A 23,458-nucleotide genomic window follows, 5' to 3' on the forward strand; every position below is an offset into this window, starting at 1 on the left:
GCTCTTGAAATCACCTAGGCCACATCAGACGAGGTTGTAAAACAGCTGATTTAGATTTTTGCTCGAGTACTTTCTGTCTGTCACAAAAGCGGACCTATTTCATCTTCTAACCTGGCAGTGGAAATTCAGGGCAGTCCGAGATTGGCATCATACTACTTCTCCAACCAAGCAACAGGGGATACAAACTCCGCCTCCGACATTGGTGCATAATAGTTCAGGAGATACAATTGAATGCCAACAGTTTTTAAAATTCGAAATTTGCCTTACCGAGCGCCTAGAATGGGGACTGCAGAGGCGGCTCCATGGACTGCGGACTCAACGTTCAATAACACCTCTCCTTCCTCCACGTACGGTACTGCGCCACTGAATGCAAACTCCAAGAGGGCGCCCTAATCTGCCCGCGACGGCGTAGTCGCGCGACACACCCACACTTAGGAGGTGACACAGTACTGTGTCGCGCCACAGAGTTTGGAAAGCTCTGCTCTTGAGGGTCCTACATGTCAACCGCCTTAAGCCCCACTTAGAGAGGTCTGAAGTGGGCATGCTCTTGGCAACAGATGCTGGGATGGAGGAGGAGACTGAGCCTCTTCCTGACCTCCTGTCAGCCTCAGAGCAAGATGGGTCAGTGGATGGTGTTAACCTCTCTTCCACCCTGACCCATGAGCAACAGAATGACTGCCCCCAGTTGCAGGGACAGTTTTCTGATCTGTTCTCCCTGGTACCTGGTATCACAGAGTGGTGCGTCCATGATGTGGACACAGGAGACAGCCTACCTGTAAAGCATAAAACTTACAGGGTAACTGACAGGGTGAGGACTTGCATCAAAGAGGAGGTCTCAAAGATGCTTGCGCTAGGGGTGATTGAGTCATCTAGCAGTGCTTGGGCCAGCCCAGTGGTCTTGGTCCCGAAGGCTGCAGCGCCGGGTGCCACACCCAAACTCCGGTTCTGTGTGGACTACAGAGGGCTCAATTCGGTCGCGAAGACTGACACGCACCCCATCCCCAGAGCTGATGAGCTCATTGAACGGCTAGGGGCTGCCCAGTACCTCAGCACGTTTGACTTAACGTCTGGGTACTGGCAGATCGCCTTGACTGATGGGGCAAAGGAGAGTTCAGCATTCTCCACACCAGATGGGCATTACCAGTTCGGTGTGTGCCCTTTGGGTTGAAGAATGCCCCTGCCACCTTTCATAGGTTGGTCAACCAGGTGTTGGTTGGACTGGAGGAATTCAGTGCCGCCTACCTGGATGACATCAAAGTGTTCAGTGTCAGGTGGGAGGAACATCTGCGCCACCTCTGGGAAGTGTTGATGGTGCTGCGGAAGGCAGGCCTCACGATAAAGGCGAGTAAGTGCCAGATCCGGCAGGGTTCCGTGGGGTACTTGGGAGACCAAGATGGGAGTGGCCAGGTGGTGCCCCTACAACCCAAGATTGAAACCATCCTGGCTTGGGAACCGCCCAAAACCCAGACAGAGGCGAGAGCCTTCTTAGGTCTCACAGGGTACTACAGGAGGTTTGTCAAGGGGTATGGCAACATTGTTGCACCCTTGACAGAGCTGACTTCCAGTAAGCAGTCCAAGAAGGTGATCTGGACTGACACCCGTCAGAAAGCTTTTGATGCCCTGAAAGCTGCCATATGACCGGCGCCCGTGCTCCGGGCACCCGACTTTTCAAGTGAGTTTATCGTTCAGACAGACGCTTCAGAGCATGGTTTGGGGGCTGTTCTGTCACAGGTGAATGAGGAGGGCCTAGATCAACCTGTAGCCTTTATCAGTAGAAGGTTACTTCCACGGGAACAGAGGTGGAGTGCTATTGAGCGTGAAGCATTTGCTGTGGCCTGGGCACTGAAGAAGTTGAGACCATACCTGTTTGGGACTCACTTCCGGGTTCAGACAGACCACAGACCCCTCAGATGGTTGATGCAGATGAGGGGTGAGAATCCAAAGCTGTTGAGGTGGTCTATTTCAACTACAGGGTATGTACTTTACGGTGGAACACCGCCCTGGTACAGAACACGCCAATGCTGATGGTCTGTCCAGATTTTTCCGCCTTAGTGATGAGAACTCCCAGGAGCTAGGGTAGTTCTCCCCACATTTCAGCTGGAGGGGACACGTGTTAGACCTGGCATCATTGGCGTGGGTCCCCCTTCTATTTTTGCTGTTGCCTCATGTGTTTTTGCTGGTGTTAGATGCTTTGGACACTGTGCCACTGCTGTCCAGTGCCACAGTGCAAGTGCTCCCTATTGTAAATTGATGTATGGATTAGTGATTCCATGATTTGATGTTTGGTTTACCTGTCAGGCCCTAGTACAGTGCACTGAGTGTGCCCAGGGGGTGTAATCCAAATGCTGCTGGTGGGATTGCAGCACTGGTTGTGCCACCCACAGAAGCAGCTTTGTAAAGTGTGTCTAAGGTCTGCCATTGCAGAGCCTGTGTGCAGTCTGGTACTGTCATGCTGACTGGGCAAGTGCCACCACTTGCCAGTCCCTAAACCTTCCATTTTCTTCATATCAGTCACCCCTATGGTAGGCCCAAGGGCAGGGTGCATTGCAAGTATAAGGTAGGACAAGACCTGATGAGTGTGGCATGTCCTAATAGTGAATTACAGGTATTTTCGTTTTTCACTATTGCAAGGCTACCTGTTCTCCATAGGCCAGAATGGGCTGTTAGATTATTACATGTTTATAATCCTAACAGACTCAGAGAACATGGTAGAAATTCGAGTTTAGTATGCCTGGACTCAGAATAATAAATAAAAAAAGTTTATTTTAATATTCTGTGTTTGCAAATACCACTTTTAGAAAGTAGGTATTTGCTTGTCTAACCATTCAAACCTGCCTCTGCTAGGTTGTGTATTCCTTTGTCTGGTTTTGTGAGTGACAAGACTGGGGGATTCCAAGAGACAGGCTGAGTCACCCAGTGGTGAATAGAGAGATCTGCATCTAGATGGGAGGGAGGAGTTGCACCTGAACCTTGAATAGGGCTGTGCCTGCCTTCCACAATGCTGGCTCCACCCCTGAGGAGCGGCTGATGTCTCTGCCCTGCACACTGAAAGAAGAGAAGGAGTCCTGTAAACAAATTGCTCCAGGACTGTACTTACCTTCCACAATGCTGGCTCCACCTCCCGTGGGGCGTCTGATGTGCCTGCCCTGCACTGTGAAAGGAATGGAGAAGTCTGGTAAACAGATTGCTCCAGAACTGGTTTGGACTAGGCAAAGGCCCCTCTCCCCCGAGAGAACAAAGGATTTTGGGGTATAAATTTTAGGACCCTGATCCTATGAAATTAGATCACTTTTGGACTACAAGAAGAAACCTTTACTGAGGAGAGGAACCTGAAGAAACTGAGGAGAGAATATTCCCAAGCTGAAGTGCTGCTTGGGGGATTGGCCTGCAGTTGTTGCCTTACTGCAAAAGGAAGGAGAAAGGAACTTTGTATACTTTGCTTTCAACTTGTGAAGGATCTACAAGGGCTTGGAAAAGAGCTTGCCTCCTGCTGAAGTCTTAGGGACAACAAACTTCACCCCCAGCTCCCCAGAGTTCTTGTGGAAGTGCCTGCTGCTGTTTTGGGCCTTCAGAGGAACTGCGCGTCGCAAGGAGCTGGAAGCGCGACTCAACGAGAAGAAGCGTGTTGCCGTCGCTGTGCCTGCCTTCGCAACTCCGAAGGAGGGTGTCGCCACTGGAACTGCCGCACTGCACCGCATCGGAGAGAAGCGTGCCGCAACGAAGAGGAAGCGTGTCGCCGTCGCTGCTGCTGCCATCGCTGCTGCTGCTGTCGCAACTCCGAAGGAGGGTGTCACCGCTGTAGTTGTCGCACTGCACCGCATCAGGAGAAGAATCTCGCAACGAGGTCGGAGCGTGTCGCCGTCGCTGTGCCTGCTGTCGCAACTCCGAAGGAGGGTGTCGCTGCTGGAACTGTCACATTGCAACTCATCGACCAAGAGCACCTCGCATCCCCGAGAAGCGCGCCGTCGTCGGAGCTGTTGCCATCGCATCATAAGGGTGTCGCCGCTGCAGTCCACGCATCAAATCAAGACCTTCTCACATCCCCGAGAAGCGTGCCGCATCTGGAAGATCTTCGCGTCTTTATTTCTTTGCATCTGAACTTTGCCGCATTTCCCATCGCTGCGACATTGCTTGTCGTGGAAGCGCAAAGCAGCTTAAGGTACATTGACGCAAATTGTCGCATCTAAGAACTGAACTGAACTAAGCTTAAAACTACCATCTTAAAGTAATCATAGTGTGTATTTTTGTCGTTTATGGTCTTGTGGTAACTATATAAAGTCTACTTATTTTTTATATAAACCCTATGTTGTGTCCATTTGTAGTGTTGTCACTGGGTTACTGTATGTAGTCACAACTGCTTAACTTACAACGCCTCTGAAGTAAAGCCCTTCTGCTCGTGCCAAGCTACCAAGAGGGTGAGCAGAGGTTATTTTGGGTGTGTGATCCCCTTATCCTGACTAGAGGAGAGGGTCCCTCTTTGTCACAAGTACCTACCTGTGCCAACTAGAGACCCCCAAATCTAACACTGAGGTTGCCGAGGTTGTCGATTAGGGTAGAGGTGTTGGAGTCATTGTTGTTCTCGAGGCGGAAGTTCAGGTCCACGAGGAGGATGTAGTCCGTGGAGGCGAGGGCGTGTGTGCTGATGAAGTCGGCGATATAGTAGCTGAACTGAGGTCGGGGTCCGGGGGGTCTGCAGACGAGGGTGCCTCTGAGGTTGGTGTTGGGGTAGGTGTGGATCTTGAAGTGCAGGTGTTCAAGGGTGCTGAGGGTGTCGTTGGCATCTGTCGAGACTTTGAGGGTGTTTCTGTGGACGATGGCAATTCCTCCACCTATTCCGTTGGTACGGTCCTTGCGGGTGATCTTGTAGCCTTCTGGGACGCTATGGCGATGTCGGGCGCCGAGGTGAGGGTCAGCCGGGTCTCAGTTAGGAAGGCGACGTCTGTGGCGTTGGTGTCGAATAGGTCCCAGAGTTTCGACGGCATGTTTGTGTGCGGAGCGGGTGTTGAGCAGGATGCATCTGAGGAACTTGGGTTCTTCGGTGGGTGGGTTGGCGGGCCGGATGCTGGCGAAGCTGCAGCTCCGGCAGGAGAAGGGTCCTTGTGTGCGCTTCGGGGTGGCCAGGCAGCACATGCGTGACCATCCGGCGTGGAGTGCGTGGATGGTGCTGGGGTCGTAGCAGTGGCATGCGTCATGGTGAGTGCAGGGGGCAGGAGTCCTGGCGCTGGGTGCGGTCCAGGTGCGGACGGGCACAGACGGGCTTGCCTTAGGCGCGCCAGCTGCGCGTGCCCGCTTCGCGGCCTCCATATGAGGGGGAGTGGGAGGGAGGAGCAGCTGGGAGGCGGGAGCGGGGCAGCGCATGGGAGCAGAGGGGGGCCGGGCTGCAGGGGACACAGCGGCGGGAAAGAGAGTGGGCGGGGGGCGAGCGGGTCCATAGCGGGATACAGAAGGAAAAAGTGGGCACAAAGGGGTACAAAACAACAATTCTAACTACAAGTACAGAGAGCACAGAAAGAAGAACAAGCAGGCACAAACCAGTTTAAGCAGCAGCAGTGGCTCAGGGCACACAGGAGGGATGTGTGGTGGGGTGGGGGAGCAACCTGCCTGGTGACAGGGTCAAAGGTCGCTCTCCTCACCACCGCGCGGCCTACATATGAGGGGGAGTGGGAGGAAGGAGCAGCTGGGAGGCGGTAGCGGGGCGGCGAATGGGAGCAGAGGGGGGGTGGGGCCGCAGGGGACGCAACGGCGGGAAGGAGCATGGGGCGAGCGGGCACACAGCGGGATACAGAAGGAAAAAGAGGGCACAGAGGGGTACAAAACAACAATTCCAACTACAAGTACAGAGAGCACAGAAAAAAGAACAAGCAGACACAAACCAGTATAAGCAGCCGCAGTGGCTCAGGGCAGACAGGAGGGCTGTGTGGTGGCGTGGGGGAGCAACCTGCCTGGTGACAGGGTCAAAGGTCACTCTCCTCACCACCGCGCGGCCTCCATATGAGTGGGAGGGAGGAGCAGCTGGGAGGCGGGAGTGGGGCGGCGAATGGGAGCAGAGGGGGGCGGCGCCACGGGGGACGCAGCGGCGGGAAAGAGCGTGGTCGGGGGGCAAGCGGGCACACAGCGGGATACAGAAGGAAAAAGTGTTGATCGATCAACAGGCACTTCTTTGCATGTTCAGCCTCTTTTGATGCTTGTTTTCAGCTTCACCGCTAACTCAAATGAGATATTGGGTCACCATCAGCATCTACATGCATAGAGTTGTCACTGGACACTGCTTCTCTCTGCCCTTAAGTGTTCTTGGGAGGAATGATTTTGCAGGGCTTGCACCCTTTGAACTAGTGGTCATAGGGGAGGCAAAGAGATTACACACCCTATGATTGTCCTTTTGGGCATATCTGTGGTGACAGTTCAGGCAAAATCTGAAGGGGGTGTTTTTCATTTCTCGGGGCAGCAACCAACCCCAGAGTGTACATTCTCAGACCAACACAGTTGAGGTTACCCTGAGAATGCCTACGTTTTGATTTTCTCTGTGCCCTTTGGTATTTTCTTGTGGCTATTGACACTTGTCTTCAGTTCCAAAAGTGCAAAAGCCTTTTTCCATGTTTTCTTATGTCCTCTCGATGTCTTTGTTGTCTTCTCTAGAGCATTGTGTCCTGCTTCTAAACCCAGCTGTGAAAAAAATATTCTGAAGATGGTGACCACATATGAGAACCTCATGGGGTGTGCATTATGAGGGTGTGAATGATGAGGGCTTAAAGCACCAAATTGTTGCCGACAATCAAAAGAAAAAACAACAAGCATTTGCAATGCAATAGGTCTCGCATTAATTAAGTTTGAGCTATTGGCATTGCTAAATATTGCAACAACAATTGCAACAAAAGTCTAAAAAAATGTGTATTTATTTTTGTAGCAACGGTGGCATGCTGCGCTTTAGATGAATATGTTTAAAAGTAAAGTGCGCCATACTGCGATTGCTACAATAGTTAATTGTGGATGCGTTAACAATTGATGTGTGCACTGATGGCTGGTGGTGTGTGTGCCTATAGAAATTGTGCACTGATGGCTGGTGGTGTGTGCGCCTGGTGAAAGCGTGCCCTGACGGCTGGTGGTGTGTGTGTGTACCTGGTGAAAGCGTGCACTGACGGCTGGTGGTGTGTGTGTGTGTGCCTGGTGAAAGCGTGCACTGATGGCTGGTGGTGTGTGTGTGTGTGTGCCTGGTGAAAGCGTGCACTGACGGCTGGTGGTGTGTGTGTGCCTGGTGGAAGGGCGCACTGACGGCTGGTGGTGTTTGTGCCCGGTTAAAGGGCGCACTGACGGCTGGTGGTGTTTGTGCCCGGTGAAAGCGTACACTGACGACTGATGGTGTATGTGCCTGTTGAAAGTGTGCACTGACTGTGTGGTTGTGTGTGTGGTTGTGTGTGTGGCTGTGTGTGTGGTTGTGTGTGGTTGGTTGTGTGTGTGGTTGGTTGTGTGTGTGTGGTTGCTTGTGAGTGTGGTTGGTTGGGAGTGTGGTTGGTTGTGTGTGTGGTTGGTTGTGTGTGTGGTTGGTTGTGTGTGTGGTTGGTTGTGTGTGTGGTTGGTTGTGTGTGTGGTTGGTTGTGTGTGTGGATGTGTGTGTGGTTGTGTGTGTGGATGTGTGTGTTTGGTTGTGTGTGTTTGGTTGTGTGGTGTGTGTGTGTGTGGTTGTGTGTGTGTGGTTGTGTGTGGTTGTGTGTGTGTGGTTGTGTGTGAGTTTGTGTGCGTTTGTTGTTGTGTGTGCGTGTTTGTGGTTGTGTGTGTATGGTTGTGTGGTTGTGTGTGTATGGTTGTGTGGTTGTGTGTGTGGTTGTGTGTGTATGGTTGTGTGGTTGTGTGTGTGGTTGTGTGTGTGTGGTTGTGTGGTTGTGTGTGTGTGGTTGTGTGTGTGTGGTTGTGTGTGTGGTTGTGTGTGTGTGTGGGTTTGTGTGGTTGTGGTTGTATGTGTGGTTGTGTGTATGTGCTTGTAGTCTGAAGTCCGACATTTCTGTAAGGTTTGTAAGCATTTCCAGACAGATTAAAGGAGGAGCAACTAAATGAGGGAGTATGGCCTAACGAGCAGAGCTGCCGACTTTGGAACTGGGACAGCATGTTCGACTTTCGGCTCCGCTCAACATCTTGTGATTCTGGGCAAACGGCGTAATCTCTCCATGTCTCAAAATAAACAAGAAAATGTAAATGTGTGAAAGCTTTAATGAAGAAGACGGTGAAATATTTCTTGTAGCAAGTTTCAGATTTTAATTTACAAAATACCAATAGGAAACAGTTCTACAAATACAATAAACAGAAAATATGTGCCATTGTCAGTCAGACCGTGTTGAGCACAAACTTCACAAACTAGAACAGTAGGGTAGAACATAGGTCCCAGATTTCCTTTAACGTGTCAGAAATGTTTTAAACGTGCCTTTTGTGGAATGTTCACCCAGGTGTTTAAAAAACACACTCTTAAATGCATCTAATATCTTTATATCAATGTTCTTTGGCCGCTTGTAAATAACATAAAAATGGTTACCGTTTGAGGTAAACTTGCTATGATACCGAAATAGCATATTTAATGTCCTTTTGCTTAGATGTAGGCAGCTGTGCTGTTTTCCACACCTCGGAGCGGATTAAAGCCATCCTCCGTTGGGGTGATGAGAAATCGCCATACATGTGTCTTATCACAAAAGAGGTTTTAGCCAGAGGTCTGGGCGGTGGTAGGGGGCGCAGGAGTGCTACTCACGCCTGACATGTGTCTGCCTGGGGTCTCTAACGCTGCCCCTTGCCCTGTACATGGCACGGCGGCGTCTGCTGCATCTGTAGGTATGCAGCTCTTGGGCTTTGTTACATGCGTGTGGGTCATGAGGATGTATGTGACGTGTGACCAGCACGGGTGTCTCATGTCTGTTTCTACTAGTTGTTTAATGATGCCTTTTTGAGCTGCGTGAATGAATGGCTGTGTCTCTTGTTGGTTTGTGGGAATTGATTTATGCGTGTGTTTCTGCGTGTCCCCAGTTGCGATAGGTATCTGGACACACAGCGATGACGTGTTAGTCCACAAAGCATGCGTCCCCGTCACGGTGGGTTTCTTCAGTCGAAGAAAAGTGTGGCAAAGTATTTACGAGTGGTACTAAAAAGAGTGTTTTTTCTCCTCACAGAACGCACGCACCCGCTATCCCCCCACACACAAAATCAAGCAATAAATCCAGCAACCTTTTCCTTTCCCACTGTGGAAAAGTAAATTTTGCCATGTTCTGTGTCCCTACGTGTCATCCATCATATGTTATGTGTGCATGATTAATATGCATATGTTATTCCCCATGTTCGATTAAAAGACGCAATTACAGTTGTGTCCACCTCTAGTATGTCAGTTTCCAGTTCTCGTTAATAATACGAGTATCAGGCCTATGTAAAGTTATGTTGCCACGTTTCCCAGTGTGCACGTTAATGCATTGAAAGTCCCCGTTTCCAGGCCTCAAAAGGGCCCGGACACCAGATTCAGCTCCTGTCTCCTGAAGCCCTCGCTGAGGAGCGATGCAGCCCCCACCTGTATCCTCGACCCTTCACTTACTTCCTGCCTCTCAGTGCCCGGTGCAGCCTGGCTCTGCCTCTGAGTCTGCCAAGACTATGTTATGATTCCAGTTATCAGTTCAGCCCTCCTTCCCTGCATTCCTAAAACTACTGAATCGCATCAATAGTTTCCGTCATTGTCTAGCCTTCAGGGCTCCATGTTAGAGAAATACTGTATTTAATGGTCATTTAATATTCTTCATCACGCACTACATGTAGAATAATGCATGCTCCAGTCTTAGAGTCTGTTAGCCTTTCCCCTCTTGACTTCTAGTTCATATCAACATGTTCCCTAAACATCAGATACTAGATAGGGTTTAGGTACATGTCGCTCCGACCCTCCAGACTTCAGTCTCTGCTCCTAGCACAGAGTTCATAGCCCCCAGCTTCTCCTAGTAATACGTCATTGCCAGTTTGCGCGCACCATTAGGTTAGAGGTCCCGGCTCCTCAGGTAGCCCCCTCCATGGTTTCCGCCCCATTCATGACATATTCTGTTACGTTTGCATCACATGTCTATGTATACGCCCTGTTACACCTTCTTCTCACCCTTATCTTTCGCGACTGCTACGCGTCACACCTACTGCTCCACCCACTGCTACGCCCACTGCAATGTAATGCTATGTGTTTGCGTTATGTATATATGCTCATGTATTGTTATTAAAAGTTAGAGCTAGCCATTTCCAGATCCTGTCCCCGGCAGCTGCCGGGCCCCGCCATTCTGTTCCCATGCAGGTTGTCCTGATCCTGTCCTTTATGCTGTAATAAACCTGCAAAACTCCCACTACCTCGAATCTTGACTCTTATTTTATTGAGCTATCTGTTATTCATTCATGCACTCAAAAATAGGGTATTATTTATTTATTTACCACACCACCAAGAAAGTCTTTCAAACTTCTTCTGAAGGTCAATAGGGTAATAGGATAAGAGGAAGATGTAGAAGAAGCGTTAAATGTCTTTGGCCTTTGAAAGGGCTACTTTCCACATTTATGAGCGTGCTTGCACCAGTACACTCTGGAAGCCCTTTACGAAGGTTCATTTTGATGATGTGCCCTTGTGCTGACTGCAACAAGGACACTCGTGAGAATCCACGCAGGTTACCCCATGTCTTTCAGGTTTCTGCAGTCACTAAAACCAGGAAAGAGTAAAGGAAATGGGCAGAGTTGTTTTGTGTGGTGAGAGGTAGGAAATAGAGAGAGGGCACAGGATCTTGGGATAAGGGAGGGGGTGGCAAATAGTGAGCATTTCGTGGCCGCTTTGATGTTCTCAGTGGCCACGCGGCTCACTGAGAACATCAAAGCGGCCGCAAAATTGCTCCCAAAGCTGCAGGCGGACAAATGGTGCGTGCGCCCGGCGCACATGCACTGTACCCAATCCGCCTGCTTTGGGAGCATTTTTGAAAGCCCCACTAAATATCTCGCCAACAAGCAATGCCTTAGCCGAGACCTAAAAATGTGCTGTCTGTAAACGTCAGTACCCTACCACACCGTAGTAATATATTGGCGACTGTGCGCTCCAAGGTTAACACCAGCTGGCTACATACCACACCTTTACTACTCTTGCTTAGGTCAGTTGGGTGATGTAGATTTGTTGACATCCCCCCCCCCCCCATCCCCCACTTTGGAAATTGTTCCAGCACAAATGTATACATATGTCCAAAACTCCAGGCCGAACGAAGACGCCTCCTTAGGAAGCATTTAATAGTCCTTGGGGTCCGCACCTGTAGACGCTATCACAGAGTGGATGAAACCAACAGACATGGCACTCAACGCAGGATTCATTAAACTCCTGGTGTTTGCTAACAAGGCTGACGCTGTCCGCCCCAGTTACATCCAGCCATGCCATCTAGTGACTGGCAGAACAGGATGTTGAGAAATGGCATAATTACTGTGTACTAACTGACAGAACTGAAACTGGAACCCCCTCGTTTTACAGCTAGTTTTACATTTTATTTGTTCTGAGTTGTGGGTCAGTTTCCTGGTAAACACGTTTTAAAGATTGCTCAAACACATTTTAAGTTCTCTAGGATCGTACAGCACATCACGCATTTATTTTGCTCCATGACTGCACATCTTCCAACGAGAAACATGAGAAGTGACCCCGCCCACGGCAGCAGTACCACTATTCGCACATTATTACCACTGCCCTTGGCACTATAAGTGTTAAAGCCTCATTGCAAGCAGGGCCGTTTCTAGGTGTTTTGCCACCCTAGGCGAGTATTGAAAAATGCCGCCCCCCCCCCCCTTCCCTTTTACTACCATCACTCTCTCCCCCTGTCATCCAGGCTAGAACTAAAAATATCCACCCCAACAGTTCACTCCATTTCTATCGCTCTCCAACCATGCCAGCTCTGGACCACAACTTTACCCAAATGTTCAGACTGGTAGACCCAGTTAAGCAGAATATATCATACATATGGCTCCCAGTTTGTAGTGATTGTTACATATAAATACTGTCAGAAAACAATAGATTTTCGTGTCTGTATTTGTTTTTAAGTATGGAAAAATACCGAAAATAGGTTTTCTTCACCCTAGCATCAGTCATGCGTGCCAGATCAATAGCTATGCAAACTGACATTTAGAGAACTTAAAAAAAAAAGGAAAAAGAACTCCTAATGAAGTTTAAATAAATGCAGCAATACAGCGGTCTATGCTGCTCCACAATGGGAATGATTACATGTGACTGTATTGCACTCTAAATGCCTAGAACTCGCTGGTCATCCAAACATGAGTAAACTTTTGTCTGTTAAATTAATGTGGAAATATACCCAATGTAGCATCTTTTTTTACACTAAGCACAAAATGACTATGGGCAAATACAGAGAAAATTACCAAAAAAATAAAGTGGATAAACACGAATGGACATGTAAAAAAAAAAAAAAATACCATAAAAACAGGACCTCTAATTATAAACAAATAAATCCATGAAGTGGACTTGATATGTTTAAGCTACCACCATACTGAAAACCATAAAGTTGCAGGTGTGCTTCTCACACTTCATCCATCACACACTTCTAAGCACTACATTTGCAAGCAGAAATTGGGCTTTTTTAAGCTTTTGACTTGTCGCTATTTTTTACTGTACGACATGACATGCAGTTATGGCTTGAAATTTGTACATGATTGAATGTTGCCCCTTGGAGATAAAGTACCAACGTTACCAAGAGATTACACGGAAGAATGAGTACTGCCTCTTTCAATCTAGCTTTGCAAAACTTATACATTCGATTGTTGTATTTTATTTTAGAGCAACATAGGCATTTTCAAATAAGTCTAGGAAATTGCCTGGAAAGCAGCTTTCACAGCTTCCCAGGAGTACTTACACATATAAACATTTCTGCACTTCTCAGGAGGACGGCAATACTTTCAATGGGAGAACACTGGCACTGCTCAGTAGTACAATATTTCCATTTAAATAACTGAATTGATGAATACACACGCGTTTTGTTATGCCGTAACGAGAGCACGCGGCCGTTCGATCTCACCATGTGCAGATTAGGAATTAGGATCATGTAGAACAAATGCTGCACGAGCATTAAGCTGTCCAAAACACGTCAAGACTCACCCCATAGTTTATCATCGATTAATATTGTTTCTCTAAAGGGGATTTCCGCACGCACGCACGCGTGACTAGCAGGAAAAGAGTTTGGTTAATGCATTTCCCATTGTCCTGCTTCCTGGAAAGCATTCTTTAGCACCGCAGAAAGACAAACGAAGCGTAAAACGTTTGTTATAATATGCAGACCCAAACACACATGCGCCTTTAAGAAATACTGACGAAGGTAAGAAAAAAAAAGGCGTTTCCGGCCCCTTCTGTAATGCCATTATGCCCGGGGTACATGCAACCTTTGACCCACTTGGGCACATTGTATAATCCGGCCCCTGGTCAGATTCAAGATAAGTCACTGGTCTCAAGCTTAACCAACCTCCAGACTGATCTCCTCACGTTGCGTGTGGCGTGGAACCAGAAATCTTCATCTGGCACCATGAACTGGTCTACTCCAGGTACAGGTGAGGATGAATGGCGGCCTAAGAATTCCTGCCACACAGACAAAATGTGCCTCAATCACACAATCTCATACTCAATTCACCCGCTGGGGGCAACTTTGTCAGTTTAAAGAGGCACACATTCTCTCCCAACATTCATGCTGAACAATAATTTGCCTCCTAGGGAGATCAGTGTCATTACAGATAAAGGGAAGGTAAACAACACATGATCATGCTTCCTAAAAGGGAACAGGGCATGGCTTAGATTAGAACAAGGTACTTAAATGATATTATATTTTTGGCATCTTTCAGGTCCTGCAAGGTGGATACTCCTACACGCCATATTTTTGCGGTAAAAGAGCTCAACAATATGGCTGTAAAGTCAGATTCTTCAAATTCAATTTTTGAGGGCGTGCAGGAAGAATATTTGGTCGTCCTAATACCAAGTTATGTGTGACAGCAATTCAATGCACCTATCGGTCAACATCGTTTCTAGCTGGTACTTCACACACGCTCACTCTAATAGAGCATTTGAGATGTTCTTAATCTTCATAGATTGCTTGTTCCCAAAATTACATTTTGCATTTAATGCTCAGGGCTTTTCAGTTTGTGTGCCATTCTAACACTACCAGACTCATCTGCCATCAGTTGCTGATCACACTCAGGTACTTCAAAATTACTCCATTTTGTGGAAAACCAGCTCAGTAGCTCAAGCAATGCTGGAATCTCAAGACTCCCTGACATTTCTCTTATATCCCTTTCTATTCAGCTGAGACACAGCAGCACCTTCTTCATAGTAGCGCTGTTGGAAAACCAGGACAGTCACTCCATGTCTGGCAGCCGATATAATGTGTGTTAACCTCTGTTTTAATGACTAAAGGCTGCACAATACCCTATCCTACCCCCCCCCCCAGCCTACAACCCGCTGGCTTGACATTGTTCTGACTTCACACAGAGGGTCTATGTGGATACTCGGTGAGCAATGTACACTAACCCCTTAGACGTTTTACTGCGTGGTCCGCTATGGGCCCTTCAATACTTAGGGCACCATTTAGAGGAAGGTGTAAAAGAGTGGGGCTATCACTCCATTAAACCTGCAGTTCCCACCCTGCTTACTTTACAGAATATCTGTGGTCACACTAGGACAGGCTTACACAAGAAATGAATTCACCTGCAGATAGACCATGAATGAGACCTAGACTTTCTCCGACGTATCAAGGGTATCAGGGTTTCAAAAGCAAGCAAGCAAAAAGGGGCCATGATTTTCACTCCTTGGGAGGGAAGAGAAAGACACAACAGAGATACGACTGCCAATGTAATCCCCTGGGTGTGGAAATACAGCACCTGGTGAACTAATGATGGCTACACCGTGCTCAAGAAAATGTCCTATTCCTGTCTTTTCCGCATAAAGTCATAGTAGCCAACGCTTTCATTTAATTCATAACTCAAATTTGGCAATTCAGCGTACCCGAGGTTCCTACCAAAAAAATACCCAAAAGACTGCATAACTTACAAAACCCGACCGTTCGGTTTGTCTTTAATCTGAAAAAGTTTGGGCCTGTTTCTGCCTACTGAGAGTCCCTCCACTGGTTGCTAGTCAAAACCACAGATCCACTTTAAAAGGAGTTTGGCTAATGCAAAAGGCCATCTAGAGCTCCAAGCCCACCTATCTGACTAAAAAATTGAAGTGCCACCAGCCAGTCCGAGAACTACGGTCTGCCAACTCACACTCCCTAGCTTCAACTTGCTGGAGAGGTAAGGCCTTATTAGTTTAAGATCCCTGCTTGTTGAACTTGCTGAACTCCTTGCAAATACAACGAGGAAATACAATCCGGTCAAATTACGTAAAGCTTTGGAATCTGTTTTTTCCACCCAGTAAACTGATTCAGGTATCTATATACAGCCCTTTCTATTTCTATAATCAAGTGCTTTACAAGAACAAATAAATTAAGACAAGCATACTTTAGTCCCTATTTAGATAACTAGGAATAGGATTCCTGGGTGAAGAAACCGAATACTAAACAATCATGGAATACACCCATTCCATTAAAGTCAAGGCCTTCACGTGACTTTCCTTCCTGTGAGACAGCTTTCTGCAATGACATCGCACACTGCCTATGCTAATTTGTCCTCCAGTGGTATGCCCATGTTAAATCATCGTCCTACCATCAGTCCTCTCCCATCCTCAGGCCCTGGGAAACAACAGCTTTTAAACTAAAATTAAGTTTCTAGGGAAGAACGAACACAAAAAATCTGCTTATTTGGAAAGTAATCGAAACAGCGTACAAATACGAAGTAGAAAACTGAAGTCTACTGTGAACATTCTAAATCAAAAACGAACTTAGACAAGCGGTGAATGTAAATAAATAAACTTGGCAGCTATGTGGCCGTGCGCCGGGTAGAGATTATATGAAGAAATGGATCGGTTGGGAGACGAGGGGGGTCGGAAGTTTGAACTTATCTCCACACTGTAACCCTGGTAGGAAAAGCTAGAGTAAAACGACTATCTGAAGATATGCAAACAATTATAAACATAAGGGAGCGAATCCAGTGCTGTGTTCAATATGCAAAACTTCCCAAACCAGTTTCTTGGGGGTGGAGCAGATTATGGGCGGGCAACGGCATAATATCAACAGCAAAAGAGCCCGCCTGTCACTCAATTTCTGTAGGAAGCAAAGTCGATTACTGAATATTTACGTATCTTCCTTCCAAAGTCCACTTAAAACCCATCATTCAATTAATTTCGGAAAATACCGAACGTCGCTACATTTTGAATGGTGAAAGGTGCTAAAACATGCCACGCCGCACGGACTGCAATTACAAGCGTCTGTGCCCACGTAAGAGCTCGCTACCGGATGGAAGACAGGCGGCTGCAGGAGGAAGCTGGCCGGGACAGCCTCCATGGCTCTTTTGACAGTCGCCCACAGAGCCCTCGGCTAGTGCCGCGGTGTTCCTCGCACGCACCAGGATGACCTGATGCACGGCTCAAGTTCTCCGCAACAGCTGCTGTAAGTCACATGAGCAGGTCACGTTGCTCAGAGGAGCATAATTACATACAAAAAATAAAACAGCCTTTTGGGAAACGCGGTTTGCCTTTGTAGGCACCAACGGGTCCTAGTGCCGACTGCTGAGAAATGCTTGTAAACATTCAAGTTTAAAATAACTAAATCAACTCTGTGGTTTAACGCTTCTGCTGCAGAGCTCAGAGGCCGCTGAAACATTGTTCAATCAACATGGTCCTGTTTTTGTTGTTGTTGCTAGCCGGCCCGTGAAAAGGATCCAAAAAAAAAAAACGCCCGCGAATGGTGCACACACGCGCGCCACTGGCAGCATCTGTCATCAATCATGACTCCGTGTCTGGCCGCCATAATTGAAGACATATGGGCTTTGGTGCGCGTAACAGACACCAATAGGCCATAGGCGGAGCTACGCGACTGCCTATGGCCTATTGCGTGTTCTGTTACAAAACAGCATGCATGCAAAGCCCAATCAAAATGGACCTTGAAATGCACATGCACGAGCTATGTGGAATTTCAAGGTCCATTTTTGAAACCCTAGTAAAAGGGTTTTTCGCTCGCTTCGCTTGCGAGCCCTAAAAAGGGATAAAAGAGAAAATTTCAGACCAAAACACTAAGTGGTGGAATAGTGCACAGCATGTGAGTCCAGGAAAGATTCATACTATAAAATGTGATGTTATGGACCTACATGGCTACATATAACCCTTCTTAAACATTTTCTAAGTCTGGACAAATAATCGTTCTCTGTGAAATTCTATGGCTTGACCCATTTTGACATTTAAGATGGTGTACATGACTTATTCTATTAGACATTTTGAGTCTTGGCAGATGAAGAGCCTGTTCTTTCTTTAAATTATAACAGTAAAGATGCACCATACCTTCTCCTTCATCTGCACTGAGATCATCATGACTTTCTTCATCTTTATCCTGGAGGGTGGTCAGATATCGGCTTTCTTCTGTATTTATCACAAACATAGCATCAGGGTTGCTAGTTCTTTTACCTGTATCATAAAAAAATAAGTAAATAATTTATTCTCAATGACGATTAATTATTTTGCTTTTGAACCAGTATACATATTAAGCTTAACAATGAGTGGGCGAGCAATGCTGTCAAGGTATTGCCACCATTAGCAGCTGCCTCTCTGTCAGAAAAGGTCATAGCAACCCCCGCCTCTCCTCTGTCAGAATCTCCAGCCTCAGAAAGTATGAGCCACTTCCTCAACACCTGCCGTTTATCACGCCTGCTCTCTGGGACTGAAATTAGACCTGGGAGGAGGCCACGAAGTGTCACTCCGCCGAATCCCGAACTCCGCCAAATTCCGAGGAGCTCGGCGGGCCGGCGAGTATTGCTACACATTGTGTACACATTGCCATTAAGCAGCGATATTAATTTCAGTTGATACACGATGAGTAGAAACATATACAGTGAAGATGCTACTAGACGGAGCTGTAAACTCAAATAAATTATGCTAAAATTAAAGTGAAGCATTGAAAATAAGCGGATTTCCAAGCTTCTTCTAGGCCTGGAAAAATGTGAACAGAAGTAATGGATCACGGGTGAAGCTCACGCATCCTATGGTTTGCACAAGGTCCCGAGAATGAAAATTCAGCCAACCCCATATCAGACTAGTGCCAAAGTACGAACAGAAACTTGCTGCCAGAAACTTTCAGAATAAAGGGCCATCCCGGAACTAAAAATAAACAAGCATTTACAATGCAACAGTCTCGCCTTTGCAAAAGATAGAGCTATTGGCATTGTAAATGACAACATTTGTATTTAAGTGTTGGTTTTGAAAACAGATAAATAAATGGCATTGCCATTTACAATGCCAATAGCTTAATCTGTTGCAAATGCGAGACCTATTGCATTTGCACCCACACACACACACAGACAGAGCCACACACACAGAGCCCCACACACACACACAGCCACACACACAGAGCCACTCACACACACACACACACACACACAGCCACACACACAGCCACACACACACACACGAGCCCCCCACACACACAGAGCCACACACACACAGAGCCACACACACACAGAGCCACACACACACACACACGAGCCCCCCACACACACAGAGCCACACACACACAGAGCCACACACACACAGAGCCACACACACACAGAGCCATACAGACACAGAGCCACACACACACAGAGCCCCACACACACATACAGAGCCGCACACACACACACAGAGCCACACACACAGAGCCACACACACACACACAGAGCCACACACACACACAGAGCCACACACACACACACAGAGCCACACACACACACAGAGCCACACACACACACACACACACACAGAGCCACACATACACAAGAGCCACACACACACAAGAGCCACACACACACAAGAGCCACACACACACACACACACACACACACACAGGCGGGGTGAGGCTCTGCGGCGGTCACTCAGTTGGAGAAGTTGGGGGTTCCAGGGGAGTGCAGGACACCCCTCTAGCTTGCTCTGGTGTGAATGCTGCCGGGGGTGTGTCTGGACTGTTGATCTGGATGGGGCGCACTCACGTGACCCCCTCAAAAGGCTGATAATCTCCTCAGGTCTGTTATCTCAGCCTCTTTCAGAAGTCGAGAAAGATCCCATTGGCAAACCGATGAGGGAGGCGCCCAGCCTCCTCTTAAAGGGACAGGCCCGGTGAAATGCGGAGCCTATGACAATCAGCTACCTATCTCCAAACATCAGGGAGCTGCTGAAATGGACGCTGCAGTGAGTGCGGACAATTAAACATAAACAAATCTAATGAATAACTACACCAAAAAAAGAAAGGCGCGGTCTGCCGACCGCCCAGAAACCAGGGGGTTAACAAAGAGACCCCAATGGGCGTGAGATTGTCTCCGACTCCAACAGCCCCACCCCCAACCACGGGTCCCAACCGCACCCGGCCAGCTTCACCACTGCGGCCCCCGGGGGAAGTGAAGGTCGCAGACCAGTCTTCCCCCGGGGTATTCGCGCAATAGCGGAAGGAGAAGGTGGGTGGTGCGATTGGGAGGACATATAAGGTGTCAGGAGAGGAAGATCCGGCCTCTTCCTGACACCTGAACACCACCGGAAGGATATAGAAAGTTTGTTAGGAAATTGATTAGCGGCAGGTGGCCGATTTGTCGATCGGCGGTGGGTTTGTTTCTTCCATTAGCGTTTTCTTTAGGGCAGGGCTAGGTCGAGGGGCTCTGTTTCCGGTGTCCCCTGGTGACATCCAGCACGGCGGCTGGCTTAGGCACGATGTGTCCGCGTGACCAAGCGGGCCGGGAAGAGCGATCGTGGCCGGGTGTGTGCTTCATGCACAGGCCTGGATGACTGTGTCAATACACAACTAATGCCATAGTTTCTGAGGCATTTCTCATTGCTTAATCTGTAGACAATACTGGATAAACCACAGGCGCTTCCAGGAAAACTCTAATCTTTAGAGACTTTCAAATTGTATCAGACTGATGCCTTGATAAAATAGCCCCTCTCTGATCCACATACATTGAAACAGCACATGACCCACAAACATTTAACAAAATGAAAAAAGGTGAGGAAGGCGAGATGGCACCTCACGGGCGCACCACCAATGGGACCCCTGGCTGGTACTCACCAGGTTGGCCCTGTTCTCATCATTGGTGCTATCAAGCCTTAACGGAAACGTGTCTAAACCCAGGGTGAAAAGACAGTGAGTGGTGCAATGGACACTACTTATATGTGACAAAACTTACAACATTAGACATATAACATACAACATATAAGTTACTGTGCAACCAGAACCAAAAAAACTTTACTCGTGTTCTATTCTTTGTTGCAAACAGTATACATTTAAACATAAAAAAGGAGGATGTGAATACTACCCATCGATTCACACCCTACTTACAGTCGACATGTTTCATTGCCTTGGTTTTTATCAGGCAATTTCCTCAGGGCAAACCAATTAAATGCCACTGCACAAGCCAACGACCGTAATGTGCTGTAAATAAAAACAACAAAACATATCTGAGGTTACCTGCTGTCTACCTCTGTATTATCCAAGCTTTTTTATATATTTATTTAGCACTGTCAAAAATGCCCATGCTGTTATAAGGAATAATTACCCTTTAGTTGACTATGACTCTCATACCAGCCACGAGGAATATAAAAACAGGGATGCAGCCCCCATTGGTGAGCGTGCTCCAATCTCCCATTCGATTATGATACTGGAATGAAATGCCAAACAAACATAGGTTAACTATTCCAAGCGCTTCCTTATACCTTGTTTGACTTTTCCCATCACACAGCCAAATTTGCCCCTCATACAATTACCGGTGGAGAATACTCGTCCGGCGTCTTCTCAGCACTCGAACGCCGAGACAATGCTGGGCTGTTCTATTTACCTTTTCTTTTGCCGTTTTTCGAGGTTTCTGATTGGTAGTAAAATTCACATGACATCCGCGGCCATTAGTAAACGGTTCCGATGTCGAGTGAACTATCTATTTTACGGGATTAACTGCTCTCAGAGTGTGTATTTATCTTTTGCCATTATATGATTGTTTGCCCCTCATAAAGTCGCCGGTAATGAATGCTCGTCCGTCGTGCCCTCAGCACTCGAGTGCCGTGGTAGTGCTAGGCTGGTCTGTGATTGGTTGCGGTGTTGGGCAAATTTGGCCGTGTGATGGGAAAAGTCAAACAAGGTATAAGGAAGCGCTTGGAATAGTTAACCTATGTTTGTTTGGCATTTCATTCCAGTATCATAATCGAATCACCAATGGGGGCTGCATCCCTGTTTTTATATTCCTCGTGGCTGGTATGAGAGTCATAGTCAACTAAAGGGTAATTATTCCTTATAACAGCATGGGCATTTTTGACAGTGCTAAATAAATATATAAAAAAGCTTGGATAATACAGAGGTAGACCGCAGGTAACCTCAGATATGTTTTGTTGTTTTTATTTACAGCACATTACGGTCGTTGGCTTGTGCAGTGGCATTTAATTGGTTTGCCCTGAGGAAATTGCCTGATAAAAACCAAGGCAATGAAACATGTCGGCTGTAAGTAGGGTGTGAATCGATGGGTAGTATTCACATCCTCCTTTTTTATGTTTAAATGTATACTGTTTGCAACAAAGAATAGAACACGAGTAAAGTTTTTTTGGTTCTGGTTGCACAGTAACTTATATGTTGTATGTTATATGTCTAATGTTGTAAGTTTTGTCACATATAAGTAGTGTCCATTGCACCACTCACTGTCTTTTCACCCTGGGTTTAGACACGTTTCCGTTAAGGCTTGATGGCACCAATGATGAGAACAGGGCCAACCTGGTGAGTACCAGCCAGGGGTCCCATTGGTGGTGCGCCCGTGAGGTGCCATTTCGCCTTCCTCACCTTTTTTCATTTTGTTAAATGTTTGTGGGTCATGTGCTGTTTCAATGTATGTGGATCAGAGAGGGGCTATTTTATCAAGGCATCAGTCTGATACAATTTGAAAGTCTCTAAAGATTAGAGTTTTCCTGGAAGCGCCTGTGGTTTATCCAGTATTGTCTACAGATTAAGCAATGAGAAATGCCTCAGAAACTATGGCATTAGTTGTGTATTGATAAATTGAATGGAGGGCGCCGTAGTTGTCTTTCCCTCTATACTCCTTGGTGTTTTCACTGGATGACTGTGTGCCCGGGAAACGGGTGGTACGGTGTGCTGCGTTGGTGGCTTTGATAAGCCACTACCCGGAACATCAGCTGTGGCAGGTAGGGGGGGGTGTTCCTGTTTGGGTGACCGGGGGAGAGGGGGCGGGCGGGGGACCCCCTCCGGGTTTCAGGCTGCTTGGGATGTCGTCATCGCCCGCGTGGAGGGAGAGGGGAGTGGGGCGGGAGCCAGAGTGCGCGGCGGGTGGGGCCTCGTTGTGGCCGGCGACTCGGGAGCGAAGGGGGCGTCAGTGCTCCCACACACCTACTTGGATGCGGCGAGGTGCGGCGGCACAGTGTCGCGTCGAGCGTGCAGGGGTATGGGTGTTGCCCTTGCTGGTACCGGAGGGAGCTGTCCGGCCTCCCAGGGTTGTGGGAGGGGAGGACTTATCTGCGCGGCAGTGCATTGTGGGCCCCATGGTCATGGTAGGACACCCGGTGCGGCATACGGTTATGTAGGGGGGGGTTTAGGCCTCCCCCTTTTTTTTCGGAGGCATCACCCATTCTGCCACCATGGCACATGTTACGTAGCGAGCATACTTTCAGTGGGCTGCTGTGTAGGGATATGAGCACCTTTGGTAGGACGCGGAGCTCGCAGTTGAGCCCCCTGCATCTCTACCCTTTATAGCAGCAGGGGCAGGTCATGGCCAGTCAGTTTTTGGACTCTGTAGCATTTCTTTGGTTTTCAGGGCTAGGCAGGCACTTCGCGGGTCTGCGGCCTTTGAGAGAGGTGGGGGGGTTGCTAGGATGCCGTTGGGGGCATGCGGGTGGCGCTTTGAAGGGTACCCAGGGGCGGAGTTTGGGACTGCCAGCACAGCATGAGGCCCGGTGGTGATTGGGCCCGCCTGGTTGGACCGGCCAGGTGGTGGGGAGGGGGGAACCAGAGCCGGAGTTTGAGCCCGGCAGTAGGGCGTGATGCCAGTGGGGCGCACAACGGCCTCCGAACGCTAGCCAGAAACAGTAGGGGGGTCCGCGACGGCCTGCCCTCCGTCGGGGGATTCGCGCAGCAACGATACAGCGTTCTTAATTTGAAGATGTTACGAAGATAATTTGTGAGAGACGGCGTGTTTTTGAGGGAGAGAGTGGGGTTTTTTGGTTGGTCTGGATGCGTAGGGCGAAGTGTGTGCAGTGGAAGGTGTGCAATGGGGGTGCAGTGTTGAATGGAAGTTGAGGTGGAAAGGCTGAGGCTGAGTAGGTTTGCATGGGGGGATGCATGATAACCGGACTGTT

At 48.1% G+C, this 23,458-nt stretch overlaps 1 protein-coding gene across 1 annotated transcript in view; it reads right to left on the minus strand.

Annotated features, from left to right (window-relative positions):
* LOC144763334 (uncharacterized) overlaps positions 1-23,458 on the minus strand; it is a 414,265-nt gene that overhangs the window by 188,757 nt on the left and 202,050 nt on the right. The window contains exon 4 of the mRNA XM_078648822.1: positions 17,438-17,560. Within this exon, the coding sequence (XP_078504948.1) occupies positions 17,438-17,560 (123 nt within the window). The remainder of the gene's footprint in view (positions 1-17,437; positions 17,561-23,458) is intronic.

This window comes from Lissotriton helveticus, chromosome 6 (assembly GCF_964261635.1).
Source record: "Lissotriton helveticus chromosome 6, aLisHel1.1, whole genome shotgun sequence".
In the NCBI taxonomy this organism is placed as follows: domain Eukaryota; kingdom Metazoa; phylum Chordata; class Amphibia; order Caudata; family Salamandridae; genus Lissotriton; species Lissotriton helveticus.